The sequence below is a fragment of the Pantherophis guttatus genome, chromosome 1, assembly GCF_059756535.1.
Source record: "Pantherophis guttatus breed Tessera chromosome 1, ASM5975653v1, whole genome shotgun sequence".
Taxonomy (NCBI): Eukaryota; Metazoa; Chordata; class Lepidosauria; order Squamata; family Colubridae; genus Pantherophis; species Pantherophis guttatus.
In genome coordinates, this window is record NC_142063.1 from 21,174,930 (window position 1) to 21,197,244 (window position 22,315).

General features: G+C 44.0%; 1 protein-coding gene across 2 annotated transcripts in view; it reads left to right on the forward strand.

Moving 5' to 3' along the window:
• ANO8 (anoctamin 8) overlaps positions 1 to 21,679 on the forward strand; it is a 74,191-nt gene extending 52,512 nt beyond the window's left edge. The window contains exons 12-18 of one of the 2 annotated variants that reach the window (XM_034437641.3): positions 994 to 1,068; positions 4,766 to 5,527; positions 6,582 to 6,773; positions 8,427 to 8,558; positions 14,809 to 14,919; positions 17,212 to 17,497; positions 20,313 to 21,679. In XM_034437641.3, coding sequence (XP_034293532.2) covers positions 994 to 1,068; positions 4,766 to 5,527; positions 6,582 to 6,773; positions 8,427 to 8,558; positions 14,809 to 14,919; positions 17,212 to 17,497; positions 20,313 to 20,353 — 1,599 coding nt within the window. In that variant the 3' untranslated portion in view covers positions 20,354 to 21,679. Of the gene's footprint in view, positions 1 to 993; positions 1,069 to 4,765; positions 5,528 to 6,581; positions 6,774 to 8,426; positions 8,559 to 14,808; positions 14,920 to 17,211 lie in introns of both variants that reach the window. The other variant, XM_034437640.3, reaches the window with a different exon arrangement.
• The last annotated feature ends 636 nt before the right edge of the window (positions 21,680 to 22,315 follow it).

A 22,315-nucleotide genomic window follows, 5' to 3' on the forward strand; every position in this document is an offset into this window, starting at 1 on the left:
TCAGTTAGCAAGATTACAGGTAGTCTTCAACTTACAACTGGTTGCTTAGGGACCATTTGAAGTTCCCATGGACCTATCTTGAAGATACTTATGACCCAGACTTGAAGTTCTGATGATCAGCCTCCTTTAGGATCACATTTCCAGACTTCAGGCGCTTGGCAAATGGTCACATATCTGGGATTGCAGCATATTTTACAAAAAAATGGCCCTGTTTTTGGAAAAATAAACCATAGCAAACCAAGGGTTCGCTTAACGACCACTGTGTTTGCTTTATGACCACCTTGTTCACTTAAGGACTTCTGCCAAAAAGTTCATAAAATCATATGGCCAACTCACTTTACATTGTAGCTCCATTACAGTCATGACTCAAGGACTACCTGTAATGCTGCTATTTAATTCTGCTAATTATACTTATCCACCAAAATTTGATGGGTGATGGGGTGTGCAAAAATGTACACTTTCTCTTCCTTTATCTGGACTGATAAGCCTCAATGATGTTTCGTCTTGTTTTGATTTTAGCAGGACTATTTTTGTTCAATAATTCAGTGACAGCCCCTTGGTAAATTGCCCAAAGCTAGAGATAAACAATGAGACAGTCTTAATCTTGTCCCAAAGGTGCTCTTTTAAGAGGCAACTGGACTTTCTGGTTTTTCTTTGAAGACGTTTCGCTTCTCCAGCTCTGACTGGATGGTGGGGAATGGAAGGATTTATACTCCTTGTATACAGCTGGTCGTTTGCATTCTTTTTTGATCCGCTTTCTGCAAGGAGTATAAATCCTTCCATTCCCCACCATCCAGTCAGAGCTGAAGAAGCTTCTTGGATGAGAAGCGAAACGTCTTCAAAGAAAAGAAAAACCGGAAAGTCCAGTTGCCTCTTGAAAAAGTATCTTTGGGACAACTGTTACCTGGATGACAGAATCTCCATAGACATTTAGTTTTAATCTTGTTACATCAACTCTTTCTTACGGCTTCTGTTTCTCTCTTCTCCAAACAGTTTCAATTTGTAAATTCATACCTAAGTCTTTTCTACATTGGATTCTACCTCAAAGACATGGACCGCCTCAAGGAGGTATGGCATTCGTGAATATGGGAGGCGACAGCCAAGGGAAAATGGGAAAGGGGTAAATTGCACTGGGCTCCATTACAATCAGAAATAGTGTTGGTCCAGGTAAATGTGCCATTTTTATCAGGATATGTTTAGGTCCAAAAATGTCCCCGGAGTATTCAAAAAAGTTGCACCCCAGAAAGCCAAGGACTATCAGCCACTTTGAATCTATTCCTAATATGGTTTTCTTTCTTTCTTCCTTTCTTTTATGGGTTCTTTTAATTTTTCATGGTTTTTTCTTTCTCTCTCTTTGTTTCTCTGTCTTGTCCGTATTGCCCTCCACAGCTCCTGGTCATCTTTTCTCTCTTCCAAAGCCTTGTGCGTCAGCTTAAAGACGCGGTCCTTCCCTCCATCACTCTCCAACTTCACCTCTATCTCATCTCCTTTAAGGGTTTGCTGAGTTTTTCCTGGCATCTGGGCATCTCCAAAGTAGGATCCTAATGATGGAGGGAGTATGGATGGGTGGGGGTGAGAAGGAATAAGCAGGCTGTAGAACCTCATCTTTAATCCCATTTATTTGGCCCAATGCATTGTAAGAAGACTTGCTTTCCCATGACCAAAAAAAATGTTTGCTCTTACAGCTCTGACCAAGATTTACTTACGATTGGTCAAAAATGATGAAACTGGCATGGGGGCTGAAAAGGCTTTCAGAATGGAAAGCCAAAAGAAGTTTTGAAAGGAATTGGATGCTCACAAGACACTTGCCTTCATTTTCTTCAAGCAACTCTGATTTTGGGCAGGATGACATGATGTTCTTTGCAGAGAAATGGGATGCTTAATATTGGATTAATTTTGACTTTCTAGGGACAAGTTAGTTTCAATTGAATTTTTATTCTACGACTTCCATCTAGTTCCTATTATTTAAGTTCTTGCTTTATTTTTTAATTATATCCAGGTAGTGCGGACTTAGGAGTTTAGCCTCAGACCATTGTACCTTTCTCATAAAATTGCTTAGACTTCTTTCTTAATGGTAAACTTTATGACTTAATTTTTTTCTCCAAATGATCTCCAATGATGATGATGGTGGTGATGATGATAGATTTATATCAGCAAATAACCTCAGCTAGAAACTTAGATGAAAGGAAACTAGAAAAATAACATCAGCATGTGATGTTAATCTGTTTAAATGGTTACTTTTTAAGAGGCAAATGAAATTAGTTTCTAAATAATTTATAAAAGTTTGCCTATTTCTCACGAATGGATTAATTTTTACTTTTTTTGGTTTTGAAGCTTAGAATTATAGAATGGAAGACCTGGAGGGGTCTTAAGATCATTTACTCCGAAGTTTCTCGGTCTTGACAACTTTAAGATGTGTAGACTTCAATTCCCAGAATCACTCAGCTAACAAGTTGCTAAGATTGAGAAACACGGATCTCGTCCAATCATTACATCAACCCCAAAGCCATCCATCCTTCTTTGTTCCATTGTTGACCAGTTTTTACCATTAGGAAAAACTTGCCAATGTCCACCCAATTGTATAACCTTTTTTGTGGCAATTGTTAAGTAAATCCATGGTGTTACGCGAACCCATTGTTTGCTGTGGGGCATTTTTGCTGAAAACTGGAACTTCAGTTTTCAGCAAAAATGTTGTCAACTGTGGTCACAGCCATAAATGTGGGCTATTGGCCAAGTGTTCGAAATACAGTCATTTGAACTGTGGAAGGAGCCTGGCCGTGAAAACTTTGGAACCAGGTTGTAAGTACTTTTTGGAGGTCCGTTGTAAATTCAAACGGTCGCTAAGTGACTGCTCATAAGTCAAGGATTACCTATAAAATGTATCTATAGAGATCCCAGTTACAAAGAAAACTTTCTTACAACTGATAAGGGTGACAAGAAGGGAGAAATTCCCATCCACGTTCCTGGAATCCAAATGTTCTCCAAAGCAATTCTTAAAAATTGGTGAGTTGTCACAGCTTTGTTGGGTGTGAGCTCATTTAATCAGGCAAAAGAGAAAGCGAAAGATAAGCTAAGGTAGTAAACTTATGTAAAGAATAGAGGGCAACCTCAGTGTTTTTGTCTTCTGATACTTTATGATTCATCATGGCCATCACAACAACCATTTTGTGAGTCTATCCACAACATCCTCTCAAAATTTGAAATATGTCCTCTATAACAAAACGTTTTGAAGGCTCTTGCTCTCTACATGACACTCTTGGTCAATTTGCAATGTAGCCAAGGATTGAAGTTCCCCTTAAAATAGTATGTATAGGATGGCCTGCTGTTTAACTCCAGAGGTGAGTAGCTGATTCTATTAAGGAACAATTGGCTAAGAATGACAGGCAGGGAGCACTTTTTCCCCACTTCATTGGCTAAAATAGACACTTCAGTGTGTCTGGCTGATTGATTATCTCACAACTCTTCCCAGGTATGAGGAACAGAGGGAATAATATTATGAACAAAAGGAAGAGCAGCTAGTAAGACAACAGTCAGATAAAAGAAAGCTGAGTTCAGGGTAAAACTGTAATCTGAAAAATCATCTCAGACAAGACCCTCCCTAGTTCTCATGAAGATGAAGTGTTAATACCATTTTATAATACCTTGGTAAGATCACACATGGAATACTGCATCCAGCTTTGATCGCCATGATGTAAAAAAGATGTTGAGATTTTAGAAGGAGTGCAGAGAAGAGCAACAAAGAGGATTAGGGGACTGGAGGTTAAAACATATAAACAGTTGCAGGAATTGGGTATGTCTAGTTTAATGAAAAGAGGGACTAGGGGGGGTGACATGATAGCAATCTTCCAATATCTAAGAGGGTGCCCCAAAGAAAAGGGGGTCAACCTATTCTCTAAAGCACCTGAAGACAGAACAAGAAGCAGTGGATGGAAACTAATCAGAGAACCACCTAGAATTAAGGAGAAATTTCCTGACAGAACAAGTAATCAGTGGCATGAATTGCCTCCAGAAGTTGTGAATGCTTCAAATACTGGAAGTTTTTAAGAAGAGTTTGGACAACCAAACTCTTTTTAAGAGTTTTTAAGAAGAGTTTGTCTGAAATGGTATAGGGCCTTAATGGCGAACCTATGGCACGCGTGGGCATGTGATCAGTGGGCATGTGAGCTCAGCTCCGGTGTGCATGCGCGCGCCAGCCAGCTGATTTTTGGGCCTCCTGGGTCCACCAGAAGTAGGGAAACAGGCTATTTCCTGCCTCAGGAGGGCCTCGGGGCAGGGGGAAGGCCTATTTTTTGCTGTCCCCAGCCTCCAGAGTCTCTCTAGGACTCTGGGGAGGGCTAAAATGGCCTTCCCCCCCTCCCCACGGAGGCCCACCAGAGGCTGAAAACGGCCTGTTTGCCAACTTCTGGTCCCACTGGCACATAGAATTATGGGTGTGGGCACGCACGTGTGTGACCCCCCCGCCCCCTCCCTTCTGGCACGCGATGGCAAAAGGATTAGCCATCACTGGTATAGGGTTTCCTACCTGAGTAGGGGGTTGGACTAGAAGTCCTCCAAGGTCCTTTCCAACTCTTGTTATTCTGTAGTCTGTAAGATAAAGGGAAGGAGGGAAGGAAGGAGGTGCCAAGTGCATTCAGACTTGTAAGACTCTGTTACCATAACCTCATGATAAAAGTAGCATTGACCTGCATGACTTTTGCTTCCTAGTCTTATCTGTGCCGAAGGGCTAATACCAGGATATTTTACTCTTCCCTCCTGCTTCTTTCAGATGCTGGCTACACTCCTCATAACCCGCCAGTTCTTGCAGAATATTAAGGAAGTCTCTCAGCCCCACTTATACAGCAAGTTCAAGCGTGGTGATTTCAGTATGCAAAACCTTCGGGAGGTGACCCACACCTTCTTCCGCCTGCTGACCCAGAAGTACACATTCACCACTTCGTGCGGCACTAACCCTCAGCATCCCAGGCACAATGACTCGCCAGCGGGCCACAGGCCAGAGGTCCATGAGGCCCCAGAGGGGGCCGTCAAGGGGGAGAAGAAATGCCTCAATGGAGGGTGCGGAGTGCCTGAAGAAGAGGACGAGGAGAAGAAGGAATCGGATTCAGAAGATGAGAGCATCATTGACTGTGGGCTGAAGCTGAAAAAAGTGAGCTTTATTGAAAAAGCTGACCGCAAGACGGGGGATCCCAGTTTAGAGGATATGAGTTTCTTGGAAGAAGGTAGTCCCACCATGGTGGAGAAAGGGATGGACCCCTCCTCTGTCTTTGAGCTGTGCGAGGATGATGATGAGAGCGATGAAGCCTCAGAGAGTCCATTTAAGGCCCTACCGGAAGTTAAGGAACCAGCTGTTATCATGCGGACTCGGAGGCCTCGTGTAGGCAAGAACCTCCCAGAAGGTGAGGAAGAAGAAGAGGAGGATGGGTATGAGAATCGAAGACATGCCAGGTCCTCGTGGATCGATCCACCAGAGGAGAACTACACCACGCAGCTTGCCCAAGCCGAAGTGGAGAGCTGCATGAAAAAATATGAGGTAAGATCCAGATGTGCTCCTCTGACTAGGCAAGCAGGCTATTACCGTGTTTCCCTGAAAATAAGACCCGGTCTTATATTTTTTGCCACCAAAAAAGGCACCAGGTCTTATTTTCAGGGGATGTCTTCTACTGACTCACCCTGTGGCAACAGCCCCACCCAGCAGGAGCCTGCTGTCGGCCCACTTCTTCGGTGGCTGCTTGTCGCAGCTCGCGCTCATTGGTCCCAGCCTCCATTTTGCCATCAGAGGCCTTCATGTAAGGCTTGTGCAGCCGATAACAGAGCTCTGGATCAATCCAGACCTTCTTTCTCAGCTGCAGGGGCCTTCCCTGAAGAACCTCTGATGGCAAAACACAGGCTGGAGGGGCCCGGGGTGTCAATCCGGACCTCAATTCCCGGCTGCACAGGCCTTTCCTGAAGGCCTCTGACAGCAAAATGGAAGCCAGGGGCAAATAGCCGCCGAAGAAGTGGGTTGGCAAGGCAAGGCAGGTGTTGAGGTATGTGAAGCCTGGCTGCAACTGTCCAAAGGTAAATAGTAGGGCAAGTCCATCCCCACATCCCCACCCTAGCTTAATTTTTACGCATGTGCCTCGCCCCACCCCATGCACCCCAGAGTGGGCGGGGTTTTAACTAGGGCTTATTTTTGAGGTAAGGCACACTTGTAAAATCAAGCTAGGGCTTATTTTCGGGATATTTTCAGGAAAACATGGTGTTCACAGTAAACACTGTGTTTTCCTGAAAATAAGACCTATCCCGAAAATAAGCCCTAGCTTGTGTGTGATTATTGATTAATTAAGTCTATTTAATTAATTGGTATTTGGACCTTTCTTTAAAAAAACTATCCCCCGCGAAACACAGCGAGTTCTGAAAGTTACTCGTGTGTTCTATCTTTGGCGCTTCGTCTTGCAAAGGAAACAGTGCAGCTTCAGACACCCAGTGCTAAACTTCGGAATAAAGGAAGTTTAGAAAAGAACAAATGAATGAAGTGCTTTGTAGTTCTTTCCCGCACGTGCACACACAAGACATCTCAACATTTTGATCCTGTCCCAACCCAGGACACTTTTCAAGATTACCAGGAGATGTTCATCCAATTTGGCTATGTGGTCCTTTTCTCGTCGGCTTTCCCTTTGGCTGCAATGTGTGCCCTCATCAACAACATCATTGAAATCCGGAGCGATGCCTTCAAGTTGTGTACGGGGCTCCAGCGGCCTTTCGGGCAGCGAGTGGAAAGCATTGGAGAATGGCAGGTAAGCCTCGCGTTTTCATCTGGCTGCCATTAACCAGTGGTAGGGCTTGTCTTTGAAGGTTCTGGGGGCTCCATCACTGGAGGCTTTTTTGGAAGAAATTGGACAGTCCTTCGTCTGGAACGGTATAAGGTTTCCTGCTTCAGTAGTGGGTTGGACTAGAAGACCTCCAAGGTCCCTTCTAATTCTGTTGTTCTGTTCTATTCTGCTCTGTTCTGACTTTCATGAAGGCAACAGCCCCACCCTTCTTGGCCATGGACAAACTGATATAGGGAGTCCTCAATTTATGACCATTCATTTAGCAACAATTTGAAGTTAAAATGGTGGTCACCAGTGGTGGGATTCAAATTTTTTTTACTACCGGTTCTGTGGGCGTGGCTTGGTGGGCTTGGCATGGCATGGCATGGCTTGGTGGGCATGGCAGGGGAAGTATACTGTAAAATCTCCATTCCCACCCCACTCCAAGGCAAGGATACTGTAAAAATCTTCCTTCCCCACTCCAAGGGAAGGTTACTGCAAAATCCCCATTTCCTCCCGATCAGCTGGGACTGGGGAGGCTGAGAATAGATGGGGGCGGAGCCAGTCAGAGGTGGTATTTACCGGTTCTCTGAACTACTCAAAATTTCCACTACCGATTCTCCAGAACTGGTCAGAACCTACTGAATACCACCTCTGATGATCACACTGCACCATTGAAGCCCCCCCCACCCCCCGGGTTACATGATTCGGACATTTGGTAATCAGCCTGTATTTTTGACAACTTCAGGGTTTTTTTTTAAAGCATATGGCGTTCATAGCCAGAAAAGTCTACAATGCTTTTTACCACAGAGTAGTTCTGGCAACCTTATTAGTTCATACATGCATGCTATCCATGGTGCATCACAGGGGGCAAACTAGCTTTGCACCAGCAGGCTGATGGCATTCGGAGCTGCAATCAGTCTGATGATCACCATCTATAATCTTTCCAACTGGTTTCCAATAAACAAGTCAATGGGGAAATCTGGATTCCCTTAATCGCTACACAATTTGCTTAACGACACTGGCAAAAAGTCATGACATTCATGCGCGGTCACGTGATGACTCACTTAATGACATTACCTAACAACAAGAGTCCTAGTCTGAATTGTGGTGTAAATTGAGGTCTACCTGTATTCTGAGGTAGATCGCACCTGATTATGAAAGCTCTGTTTAGTTACCTAAAAGCCATTGATTGACAGCTCACTGCTCCTCTTCCACAAATGAATGGGGTTTTTTTTTCTCCCTTTTGATTAGTTTACTTTATTGATTAGCCCTTGGGCCATATCAAAGTGCAGAGTTCCAGATGCAAATTATTACTAAAATCTGATAAAAAATAACTTAAAATGGAATTGGATGAAATTGGCGAAAATCACTGGCTTGTAGCCATTGCCGTGTCATGTGGCAGTGAGTCCCGTATCTACATATATTGTATGAAGGACATGTCCTTTTGCCGGTCATTCTGTGGGTTCCCTCAGGTTTGCTTTTGTTATGCTGTAAAACATGCTGTTTGTTATGCTTGTTATGCTGTAAAACAGCTTTTCTTTCCAAGTTGCTAGAAAAGAGAATGATTCTTCTCAAGTCAGTCCCTGAAAGAGCTTCATTTTTTTAAATAAAAGGCCTTTTTCCCTACCTCTGCAGAAAGTGATGGAGGCCATGGGCGTCCTGGCCATTGTGGTGAACTGTTACCTGATTGGCCAGTGTGGGCAGCTGCAGCGTCTTTTTCCATGGCTGAGTCCTGAAGGTGCTATAATCTCTGTGGTGGTGCTAGAGGTAAGAGCGCGATCGGCGTCTTCTTCTTTTCCTCTATGGGTCATCCTTGAATTACAACCATTCATTTAGTGACCATTTGAAGTTACAACAGCACTGGAAAAAGTGTCTTATGACCATTTTTCACACTTACGACCATCGCAGCATCCCCATGGTCACGTAATCAAAATTCAGACCCCCTGGCAACTGACTCATATTTATGATGGTTGCAGAGTCCCCCGGGATCATCTTTTGCGACCTTCTGACAAATCATTTGGGAAGCTAGATTTACTTAACAAACATGTGACTAACTTACTTGGTCTGTTGTGTGGATGTTTGGGTGGTTTAGGGGCGGGGAATTTGTGGTGGGTGGGGGTGGGTTTGTGGATTGTTATGTGTTCTGCCCCAGCTACGGACCCCAAAGAACGCGGCACATACAAAGTCCATTCAAATCTTAGTTTACTAAATACACCAGTTTTTTACAACAACGGCTGTTAATTAACTACATTAACAGCCGCCAAGAATTCAAAGAATAATACTGAAAGCTTACTGTGGTTGGCAGAATGCCTAGAAGCAATTTGCAGGAAGCTGATAAGATAAGCAAGACAAGACACGAAGGTATGTGAATGAAGTTGTTCCCTGCAAATTGCTTCAGTCAGTGTTCCTCCTTAAATAGGCTAAGGGAGTGGCCAATTAGCCCCAAGCCCTATTCTCGAGGAGACCTCCTCCTGAGGAACTACTCCTGGGCTCTGCGCGCCCGTGCATCGAGAAGAGGCTCCTCCTCTTCGTTGTCTTCACTTAAGGGAGCTTCTGGAGGTTCTGAAGGCCCTGGCTGAATCCCCGCCTCTGGCACCACATCTTCTCCAGCCTCCTCATTGTCTGACTCGAGTGCCAGCTGCCCAGGCTGCTGGCGCAGCACCACACCAGCCTCCTCGCTGTCTGAATCAGCTACTAGCTGCACAGGCCGATGACGGGCCACAACATTATGTGGGTTGGACCTGGTCTTTGGGTGTTAAGTGAATTTCGTTGTATGGGTATATTGAGTATATACATATAATGACAATAAAATAATAATAATAATAATAATAATAATAATTATTATTATTATTATTATTATTATTATTATTATTATTATTATCAACTGCAGTGATTCACTTACTGACTCACATTGTGGCAAGAGAGATCATAAAATGAGACAAAACTCACTTAACAACTGTCTCGCTTAGAAGTGGACATTTTGAGCTCAATTGTGGTCGTAAGTCGAGAACAACCTGTATTATTTCTTTGGTGGACTTGCCAAACTCTCTCTTCTGTGTATTTCATATTCATTCAACTACTGAGAAAGAACAGAGGTTAATTAGAAGGCGTGCTGATACTTACATCATGATTATGGTGCAAGGTTTTTGTTTTATTGTTTTTAATGATTGTTTTATGTATTGATAGTTTATTATGGTTTTGGTAAGTCACTCAGAATTGCGTAAGATGGGCAGCCGTATAACGCTTTTAAATAAATATGTTGCTGGATTAAAGCCAGGAATAACAGTTGCACTCATTTCATTCATTTTAACGCTCAAGATTGTACACTCCAGACTTCAACAATACATACAACAAAAACTATTAGATGAAAATGCTGGATTCAGAATTGGGTGTTGTGGCCCGCCAGCAGCCAGCGGATCTGGCAGCAGATTCAGACAGTGAGGAGGTTGGGGAGGAACATGGGCCAGTCCTGGAGTCTGGGGAAGGCTCTAATGAGGGCTCTGCATTGGAGGCAAAGAGGGGGCCAGAGCCATATGCCAGTTATCAGCTGCCTTTGGAGTCAGACATCAGTGAGGCAGATGAACAGCTGGAGCCTGTTCCCAGTGTACGCATGTGCAGAGTTGCCAGACACAGGGAACAGCTAAAGAACAAGGGTCAACTTGGGAGTAAGGCCACAGATGGACGATGAATGCACCCCACCACCCCCAGAGGGAATAAAAGAGGACCGAAAGTGGAGTGGAGTTTGCAGGAGACAATTAGTTCATTACTGCATTCTTGCCAAGTATTGCGGGTGTCTGAAAGATATCGGCCTGGCCACTCTCCAAGCCTGATAAACGTCGGTAATTGTGAACTATTTTGAAAGACTGTGGGAGAGGAAAAGCTTTGCTAGAGAGGAATTCATTGTAAATTAAATAAAAGGGGTTTATCGGGATGAAGACTCGGCTTCGTGCTGCTGAGGAAGCTTAGGTCAGAACATTGGGAAGAAGGACACCCAGGAGGGACACAGTGCATTCTTGAGAAGTAAGAGGCGACTTGCTTAATGGCTAGATTGATATCAGGCCTAAAACCAAGAATGACACATGGCAGGCAGTTCTACCAAGCTGAGTTCTTTATTGTTTCACACCTATAGACAAAAAAATTCTTGCCAGACTGAGGACTCCACCGTCTGCATCTGCAATATACTCTGTGAGCCACAGGTAGTCCTCGATGTACGATCACAATTGAGTCCAAAATTTATGTTCCTAAATGAGGCATTTGTTAAGTGAGTTTTGCCCATTTTACGACCTTTCTTGCCACAGTTGTTAAGTGAACCACTGCAATTGTGAGAGTTTCGAACATGTCTGTTCAGTGAATACGACTTCCCCCTTGACTTTGCATGTCAGAAGGTCATCCTTTGACCCTGGGACATTGCAATAATTATAAATATGAATCAGTTGCCAAGCGTCTGAATTTTGATCATGTGACCATGGGGATGCCACAATGGCCGCGTGAAAAATGGTCATAACTCACTTTTTAAAAATGCTGTTGTAACTTTGAAAGGTCGCTAAATGAACTGTTGTAAGTTGAGGGCTGCCTGTATTAGGGAGAGGCTCTCTTCATCCTCTTTCTCTCACACATAATATTGCCTCTTACTCAGTGGTGAAATGTAAAATTTGTTACTACCGGTTCTGTGGGTGTGGCTTGGTGGTGGTGGGGTAATGTGACTGGGTAGGCGTGGCCAACTTTTTTTTTTTTACTTTTAAAAGCATTTTTTCTACAACCTCTTCAGCCGAAGGGGTTGTAAAAAAAATGCTTTTAAAAGCCTCTGACGATCCCAGCTGAGCTGCACGATCATCAGAGGCTTTTTTTTTTCTTTTAAAAGCATTTTTTCAGCCGAAGAGATTGTAGAAAAAATGCTTTTAAAAATTAAAAAAAAGCCTCTGATGAGCGTGGCTCAGCTGGGCATGGGGGCGGGGCAGGGATTTTTGCTACCGGTTCTCTGAACCACCTGCTGCCATCGCTACCGGATTGGGTGATCCGGTCCGAACCAAGAGCATTTCACCCCTGCTCTTACTCCTCTGGAGTGTATCTCCTCCCTCCTGGGGATCTACCTCCTTACTACGTCCATTGCGAGAGCCCCAGGGACATCCTGACCCCAGGCCTGGCAACTGAGCCAGACCTTAGGAAAAAACTTGGAAAGTGGGGGCCGAATGTATCTTTTTTTTTTTCTTTTAATTTGATTTATATGCCGCCCTTCTCCGAAGACTCAGGGCGGCTTACAATGTGCTCAGCAATCTTTGGGAATACTTTGGACACATCATGCAAAGACAGGTCATTGGCAAAGATCCTGCTGTCTGGAAACATTGAAGGCAATGGAAAAAAGCCAAGAGAAGACCACAAGATTAAATAACATCATTGGTGACTCATCTCACAAGACCTCAAAATCTAATGACTACTGAACAGCCCTGGTGAAGTGACATCTGTTACATCATGAGGACTTAGAAGCAATTGAATAACAATCTGTTTCCTGTTACAGAACTAAACATTATGCCCAGATCTGAGTTTAGCAGTCTCACTTTGAGTTAGTATAAGATCTCAAGTGATAACACTGAAAAGATACCAGACATTAATTAAAAGAGTCCAAGACCTCGCAGGTCTGAGACCTTGCAAAATTTGCAAAATTTCAACCCATTAAAAATTACAAACATAATTTTTCATGGAAGCAATTTGGGGGGGATGTAGACTCTTATCTGGTTACAGGTGTAAGAGAGGCCGTGGTGTCTGCAGGTAATGTCTGATGGCCTTTTGTCATAAGGGCCCATGTATTTTTATTATTTCCTGTAGCTTATTTTGCTATGTAAGTTTCCATATATATACAAATGAGGTTAAAAGTAAAAAAAAAAAAACTGTCTTATGGTGGAACAAAAATCTTGATTCTAGTTTGATAACAGTATCTTTAAAAAAACACTTCTTCTGATAGATCCTGTTTGTTGTCCTATTCTGTATTGTTGTGTGTGTGAACACAACTTGCTTTCTGCCCCTTTCTGTCCACTCCCAGACTAGGTAATCAGCTCCAGAGCAGGGGTCTCCAACCTTGGTAACTTTGTGGACTTCAACTCTCAAAGTTGGCTGAGGAACTCTGAGAGTTGAAGTCCACAAGTCTTAAAGTTGCGAAGGTTGGAGACCCCTGCTCCAGAGGAAGACTAAAACTCCTTTATAGAGATTGAGTGTAATAGCAGAATTTTGCAAGTCTGATATAGGTACTATACCTCTCTCCCTTTCTTATACTCCTGTGAATTAGGGAAGTGTCCGAGCCTGTTCTAAATATGATCTGTTTGTGCTGGACTTTCTATACATATTTGTATATGCATAGAAAGGACGTGGTGGCTCAGTGGCTAAGACGCTGAGCTTGTCGATCGAAAGATCTGCAGTTCAACGGTCCAAATCCCTAATGCCGCATAATGGGGTGAGCTCCCGTTACTTGTCCCACCTTCTGCCAACCTAGCAGTTCGAAAGCACGTAAAAAATGCAAGTAGAAAAATAGGGACCACCTTTGATGGGAAGGTAACAGCGTTCCGTGTGCCTTCGGAGTTTAGTCATGCCGGCCACATGACCACGGAGATGTCTTCGGACAGTGCTGGCTCTTCGGCTTTGAAACGGAGATGAGCACTGCCCTCTAGAGTCAGGAACGATTAGCACATATGTCTAGCACTAGCGAGGGGAACCTTTACCTTTTTACCTGAGCCTGTTCTAAATATGATATGTTTATGCTGGACTTTCTATACATATTTGTATATAAACCAACCCTCACATTTTTAAACAAAATACCATGAAAAATATACCATCTGTAGATAAGCCAATGATAAAGATGAAAACATACATACATTTTTAAAGTTGGCTTATTCATAGGTGGCACTTTTTTTTTTCATAGTATTTTGGTTAAAAATATGAGGGCCAGGTTACCGACAGATGAGCTTTTAATCATAATTACATATGGAATACAGAGATACACAGGTACTTTTAAAAAGAATTACAGTATATACCGATAGTTGTGAATAAGTCCATCCCTGGATAAGCTGAACACATTTTTGGGGATGTATTTTAGCAGCTAAAATTCTTGGCTTATCCACAAGACTCTATGACAAGTTATGTTTCGCCCCTTGCCATTTGTGTGACAGACCTCATCTAACCTAATGAAAAGAAGGACTAAGGGTGACATGACAGCAGTGTTCCAATATTTGAGGGGCTGCCACAAAAGAGGGGGGTCAGCCTATTTTCCAAAGCACCAGAAGGCAGAACCAGAAGAAGCAATGGATGGAAACTAATCAAGGAGAGAAGCAACCTGGAACTATGGAGAAACTTCCTAACAGTGAGAACAATAAACCAGTAGAACAGCTTGCTTTCAGAAGTTGTAGGTGTTTCATCACTGGAGGTTTTTAAGAATGGTCTAGGGCAGTGATGGTTAACCTTTTTGCCATCACGTGCCAGGAGGGGGGGCGGGGGAGGTTTGCGCACATGCATGCCCACACCCATAATTCTATGCCCCGCGGATAGAGTCTCTGGAGGCTGGGGACAGCAAAAAAGTCACTTCCTGTCCAACCGGAAGTTGGGAAATGGGCCATTTCAGGCTCCCGAGGGGGTGAGGAAGGCTGTTTTTGCCCTCCCCAGATGCATAGAGAGGATCTGGAGCCAGGTGAGAAAGAAAAACGGGCCTTCCCCACCTCCCCCAGGCCCTCTAGAGGCAGGAAACAGCCTGTTTCCCTACTTCTGGTGGGCCCAGAAGGCCCGAAAATCAGCTGGCTGGCGTACGCATGCACGCCAGAGCTGAGCTGGCGTGCCCCCTGGTATGGCTACGCATGCCACCTGTGGCACCCATGCCATAGGTTCGCCATCACAGATATAGGGTCTCCTGCTTGAGCAGGGGGTTGAACTAAAAGACCTCCAAGGTCTCTTCCCAACTCTGTTACTCTGTTATTTTGCATCTCTGTCAAAGTCATCTTCCTTTACTCTTTACAGCCTGTCTCTCTTCTCTCCACAGCATTTTGCCCTTTTGCTCAAATATGTCATCCAAGTTGCAATTCCTGATATCCCGGCCTGGGTTGCGGAAGAGATGGCCAAGCTTGAATACCAGAGGCGGGAAGCCTTTAAGGTGAGTCTCATAAGAGAGATGCACAATGTGGAGCTAAATGAACTCTTGTAAATCAAGGATTGCCTGTATGCCATTGGAGTTCAGCAGCTAATAAATTCAAAGAAAGAAATAATAATAATAATAAAAAGCTACATTCTTGGAAAGGAATCTAGATTTATTGAAAGGGGAGGGGAAATGGTTATTTAAAAAAAAATTCTGGAAACTGGAAATGTGTACGTAAGCCTCCATTTACCAGTGAGTAGGCTACGATCCTTTTGTTCTTCTTTTAAACTGACTCGATCCAAAGGGATATTACCTCTCAGTTGTCACAAATGAAAAGAATCTCTTCCAGCCCTATAGTATATTACAACTAGCTGTTCCCACTCCCCAATAACTCCATTTACTTATTTGCAAATTACCCATCACTACGCTTGATTTAAGAATATGACCTTTAAAAACAACTCAAGCAGCAAAATACGGAACATAATGGCAGGTTATAGGATGATGCACGCTATTTTTCAGAGCATGCGTCCCTGCCCCACCTGATCATCTTTAGGTATGATAGTTTATTACAGGTAGTCCTTGATTTACAACAGTTCATTTAGTGACCATTTGAAGTTATAACGGCACTGAAAAAAGTAACTTATGACCATTTTTCACACTTACGATGATTGTAGCATCCCCATGGTCATGTGATCAAAATTCAGACTCTTGGCAAAAGACTCCTTATTTATGATGGCTACAGTGTCTTGTGGTTATGTGACCACTTTTTGTGGCCTTCTGACAAGCAAAGTCAATGGGGAAGCCAGCTTCACTTAACCACCATGATACTAATTTAACAAGTGCAGTGATTGCCACAACTGTGGCAAGAAAGGTCATAAAATGGGGCAAAATTCACTTAACAACTGTCTCGCTTAGCAAAAAGAAGTTTTGGGCTCAATTGTGGTCGTATATCGAGGACTACTCGATGTACGACCACAATTGAGCCGAAAATTTCTTGGTTAAGCATTGGTTAATCAAGAAATGGTGTCTTGGTTAAGCATTGGTTAAGTTAATTTTGCCCCATTTTATGACTTTTCTTGTCACAGTTGTTAAGTGAGTCACTGCACTTGTTAAAAGTCAGTAACACGGTTGTTAAGTGAATCTGGCTTCCCCATTGACTTGCTTTTCAGAAGGTTGCAAAACGGGATCACGTGACCCTGGGACACTGCAACCGTCAGAAATGTGAGTTAGTTGCCAAGCATCTGAATCTTGATCCTGTGACCATGGGGATGCCACACTGGTTGTAAGCATGAAAAATGGTCGTAAGTCACCTGTTTCAGTGCCATCGTAACTTTGAACGGTCACTAAAAGAGCTGCTGTAAGTCAAGGACTACCTGTATTAAAAAAATAAAGGTGATAGAGCCTTATGCCCATGATTTTACCATCCTCAGTGGCGCAGTGGTTAGAGCGCAGTACTGCAGGCTACTTCTGCTGACTGCCGGCTGCCTGCAATTTGGTAAATCGAATCTCACCAGGCTCAAGATTGACTCAGCCTTCCATCCTTCCAAGGTGGTAAAATGAGGACCCAAATTGTTGGGGGCAATATACTGATTATGAGTGCAACCCGTTGCGCTCATGTAACACCTCTCCTGCGCGAGCTGCACTGGCTCCCAGTGGTCTTCCGGGTGCGATTCAAGGTGTTGGTTACCACCTTTAAAGCGCTCCATGGCTCAGGACCTGAGTACTTACGAGACCACCTTCTGCCACCGATAGCCTCCCACCGACCAGTTCACTCCCACAGAGAGGGACTCCTCAGGGTGCCGTCGGCCAAACTATGGCGGCTGGCGACACCCATGGGGAGAGCCTTCTCTGTGGGAACTCCTGCCCTTTGGAATGAACTGCCCCCGGAAATACGCACAATCTCTGACCTCCGAGTTTTTCGCTGTGCCCTCAAGACCCTGCTCTTCCGACAGGCAGGGCTATCTTTGTAAAGTAGTTTTAAATTTTTGGGTTTTTAACGAAACTTGGCCGTAAATGTAATAATTTTAATAATTTTAAAATTTAATTGGGATTTGTATTGTGTTTTTTACTTGGCTGTACACCGCCCCGAGTCCTTCGGGAGAGGGGCGGTATAGAAATAAAATTATCTATCTAATATACTGACTCTAAAACCGCTTAGAGAGGGCTGTAAAGCTGTATATAAGACTAAGTGCTATTGCTATTGCTATGTGTGTGAAAAAGGACAGAGATTCTTCAGGGGAGAAAGGGGAAGCTGTGGGAGACTACAATAAAAGTAAGATCATTAATTCTTGTGTCATTCTTCCTCCCCAGAAGCACGAGCGACAGGCCCAGCACCATTTCCAACAACAACAGCGTCGTAAACGGGAGGAAGAGGAGCGTCAACGCCACGCCGAATATCATGCCCGGAAAGAACGTGAGAGCAGCCGGGAGGAAGGCAAGGCTAACGGTGGCGGGCAGGATCCTGGACACGAGAAGAGTCAGCCCAAAGGGAAGGGTTCAGGAGGGTCGAGCCACGGATCTGAGAAACCCAAACGGCCCAGCTCCCTCCTGGCCACCAACAATGTCATGAAGCTCAAGCAGATCATCCCTCTACAGGGCAAGTTTTTATCAGGGAGCACGGGGGCAGCTGGCACTGGGACGGTCCGTTCACCCCAGTCCCCCACTAGTACTGATAACAAACTACCTGGGTTCCTTAGTTTCAAGTTCCTTAAGTCCCCAGAGACAAAACGGGAAGCCAACACTGAGAAGGTGCAGTCACCCACTAAGCCTTTCAACCCCAGCAAACTGTTCAACTTCAGCAAATCCGAAGGGGGCAACGGGGCATCGTCCCCGCCACGGCCCGGCCCTTCGGGAGACGCAGGCGAAAAGCCTTTGGCCAGCAGATCACATCTCAACGGGTTGGCAGATGAGGAAGTGTCTGAGGACCTGGAGATCCGAACAATGGTGGAGGAGGAGGGGCCGAGCCACAAACTCTAACCAAGATGTTAGGGTGTGAGAGCTGGGAAGAGGGAGGAAGGCATGGGGTTTGCTAGTTGGTTCCTCAAGCAGAATTGGGGCAGCCTCTGCGTTGAGTTGGGAGAGGTCTGCTGGGTCTATTAACCCATTTCCAAGCAATTTCAGGGCAGCCCTTGCTGTGATTTTCACTGGGAAAAAGGAAGTGGAAGATGGTTCCAGGGAGGTTTTGATGGCTTTGACCTGGAGACTCAGTTCTGATATTGATGGTTATTGATCTAAGTCAGATTTTAAACCGAGAACTCCCAAGAATAAGGAAAGCATTGCAAGTTAGAAGTGAAGGATACGAAGCGGAAGGTAGAGGGGAATTCCACTAACCTTTAACAAGTTGTGTTACATGTCTTTTTTCCCCTTATTTTATCAAAGCTTGGGCCAGGAAAGCATCCTAGCTCAAACTGATTTTCTAAATTTTAACCCACGTAATCCCCAGATGCTTCTCCGTCTTTAACACGGATGGGCAAGACTGCAAAAAAAAGTTGGTGCAATTTCTTGTTTTAAGAAGTCACAACTTTTTGGAAATGTCATTAATCTTCATCGGAGTGTTTTTACTTTCCCTCCAGAGTTTTGCTTAGCGAGACCCCCTTCAGGTATTAGGTAGAATTTCAGCCATAGCTAGTGTAGCCTTTCCCTGGATGTAAATATTTCGAAGAGAGCCACAAATACTAGAATCTGATGGGAGGAAGCTTTGCATTACTTTTCCCTCCTTCCATTTTAATCATAGATGATCCCCACACAACCCCATTTCTGCTTGAAGAACAGCCTCCTATGGCAGCAAAGCAGAGGATTTGGGAGAGGAAGGTTGGAACCATTGTCCATGCATGATTGACATCTCTTGCACTAAAACTGGAAAAAAAAAACACTGTGACTTTCACATTTCTGAGACAGTCGATCCAAAAAAAAAAAACCCCAAAAAAGAATTGAGACAAATAGCATTAAGAGTTCTCGGAACAAAGATCTACCACCTATTTTCCTTCTACAAACTTAGTAATGAAGAAAACAAGAAATAAAAGAGATGTGGGGGAGGGATAAAATCTAATTTGGGAGACACTATTATTAATGATTATTAATTTTTTTGCAATAAGAACCTTGACCTGTGACAGGCTGCGCCAAGGAAATTTTTCTCAGTTTGCCGCTTAATGGGGAAAGCAGATACAGGTAGCCCTCAACTTACAATCACAATTGGGATCCGAAGTTCCATCACTAAGTGATACGGTCATTAAGTGAGTCGCACCCTATTTTATCACCTTTTGTCATGGCCATCAAGGAAATCACACAACTGTTAAGTGAATCTGGCTTCTCCCCCCCCCCCCCATTAACTTTGCTTGTTGGTAATCCTCTGGGAAGGTCACTAATGATGATCACATAAATTTTGTGGGACACAGCAAATGTCATAAGTAGATGCTCCTTGCCAAGCGCACAAGTGACTGCGAGGCTGCTACAACAGCCCTAAGTGCAATGGCTGGTCACAAGTCACTTTTTTCAGTGCCATAACTTTGAACAGTTGTTAAACGAATGGCCGTAAATCAAGGATTACCTGTAAATTGAGCTAATTTTTAAATGATTTCATTGAGAAACCCATGCAGTTGGCCTTGGCCAGAATATGGAAGAGTTCGCTACTGCTGCTGTTGCTGCCTTCTGAAATAGTTCTTTCAGATTCCGCATCCAACCTGCACACCAGGGATTTCCTGGTCATTTCTTTACCAGTATTAACCATATTAACCAGTTCAGCCCTGGTTGGCTTTTTAAATATTTAGGTGCACCCACTTGCTGAGTTGAGAGGGAAGAGTTTGAGCTAAAAGATAGAAGATCCAGAATGCATATTGAAATAAATAGGAGGAGGAGAGGGAGACTGGAATTTTCTCATTAATCTGCCCCAAGTAGATAATAACTATAGTTATCACTTTCAGGAACGTTCTAACACTTTGGAAATCGGGTGGGTGGAGCATTATTTTTTTAATCAGGCAGTGTCTATTTGTACTTTTGCCCTGTGGCCTAAATTTCTCACAACTGGTCTGGATAGGTAGGGGAGTGGGGAATCCTCCTTTAATCTGGCAGCCGCTTTTAATATGCAAATCACTGTCAAAAGACCTGCTGTGGCCTTTTGTTGTTGTTGTTGTTCCTTAAAAAAAGAAAGCAATTGAATCCCCAGCCAAAAAACAATAGCAGCATCCCTTGATTTTCAGCTTTGCAGAATCTCTGAACGTAGTTTTGTTAGCAGGAAGGCTGTTGCTGAGAGCAGGCATGGCCTCTGCCGTCCCCACCCCACCCCACCCCACCCCACCCCACCCAAGGGAGCAGGAAGCAGCAAGCTTAGCACCACAGATCTACGGAGGCAGCATCTCAAGCTTTGTTGGCTTCCCCAAATTTAAAGGAAAACTGCTTTGTCTTTTCTTTACTAGTCCAAAGGAGTCGGTCGCTTTGCAGGACGGAAAAGAAGTGACTCTCTAAAGGAAGGGATTTCTCTTTGTCTTCTATACACAACCCAGTCCTTCTCCGGAGCAATTTGCCATCACCGCAATACATAGCTGTCTGCTAAATACATTTGCTCCTCACAAGCCATTGCAGTGATCAGGCTGGAGAGGGATTTCCAACAGGTGCTGGCCACCTTTCCGGCCTGCTCCCGAAAAAAAGCCCCTCAGAGGATTTTCGACCACTAAATCCTCCAAGGGAAAAAGGGAGGGGGGAAAAAACCCCAATAAGCAAGCTCCGATGTCTCTCCTCCGAATCACTCCTTTGCCTGATGGTGAAGCCAAGTGCTGGCCTAGCTGTATTTTCACCTACGCCAGAATGCCAAAAAAAAAAAAGGGGGGGACTGACCTGCATGGCTTTGATGCTCAAAGCTTTTTTTTCTCTCTCTCTTTTTTGTTTTTTTTTGCGGTGGCATCACTTTCAAGCTGTTTCTCAAGAGCAATAACACAACGCTAGCAGCTACAAAGCCCATTGCTGGATGCCAGCTCCATTCGATGGGTGCCAAGGAAATAACCAGGAGAGAAAGACTGGTATGCTGGCTTTGGACTCATCCGGGACACGTGTGGGTTTTTCAACACGGCTTTTCTGTCTTCTATCAAATTGGCAGAAGAGAATCCCACTCGCAGCTCTTAGCTGTGACACCAAGGAGTAGTCTCTTCTCTTGGTGGACTTCACCTGCCTGCGTTTCATTCCCTAGCTAAAACGAGCCACTTTCATTCTGCTGAAGGGTTGGAGTACTAGATGTCATCCGAATTATCAATCCATCCTCCTGCTTCTTCATTGCCTAACCACGGAATGCGTTTTCACCAGTGACCTGGCCAGCGTTCATTCATATTTGCCATATCCAGCCAACCAAAGCTTAGCAAAACGGGGGCAGTTCACAGAAAGGCACGATTTGAACGCACCAAGAACCCTCCCAAGCCAGATGGGATTTTTTTTGAGGTGGGCAGGAAGGCTCCCTTCTCCTCCTCTCGCGCCCTTCCAATTCTGCAGCACCCCAGCCCCAACTCAGACCTTGATCTCAGAGTACCTACGAAAAGCACTGGTCTCTTTAATGTCTTACTCTTCTGAGCAATTCACTGTACCAGAGGGGGGGGGGTTGTTGTTTTTTTTTTAAACGAGAGGAAAGCAAAGGGGACTATTTTTTTTATTTATTGATTTGCTGCATTCTAATTTATTTCTGTGACTTGAGCAAGGAGACAAAGGAGGGTGGGAGAATCTCAATTTCTTTTTAAGTTATTTTTGTCATATTTTTGTAAATTTGGCAGAAATGCAATAAAATTATATTTCAACAAAAGGAATAAAAGTCGGGTAGGGCGGGGCAGATACCAGCAGCTTCTTCAGCATTTATTTACACAAGGCCCTGATTGGTAACTTTTGCTACACTCAGAGGATACATTATAAGGAGATTGAGGGTCTCATTTAATTTATATGTTGCCCATCTCACTACCCAAGAGACTCTGGGCGGCTAATCTTAAACCTATCAGATTTGATTTATTCAGCATATCCCTATATATTGAATATTATATAAATTGTGACTTTACAAGGGCCACTGACTTTTGACTGGTCCACAGAAAATGCTGTGCCAAATTCGAGCCACATTACCACCTAGTGCTATTCTACTTTATTATTAATTCTACTTTTTAAGGCAATAGTAAGGCTTCAAGGAGGCTTTAAAAATAAGTTTCCTGAAATTTAATTGGATTATGTGTGTGCAGAGAATATTAGAATGTGTATACAGTACATGTGAATCAAATGTGTATATATACATCTGCCTGGAGTAGTCCTTGCAGTTTTCTTGGCGAGGTTTTTCAGAAGTGATTTGCCATTGCCTCCTTTTTAGGGCTGAGTGATGGGCCCCAAGATAACCCAGTTTGCTTTGTGCTTAAGGTGGCACAACAAGTCTCCCATTTTTTTAGCCTAGAGTCCTTAG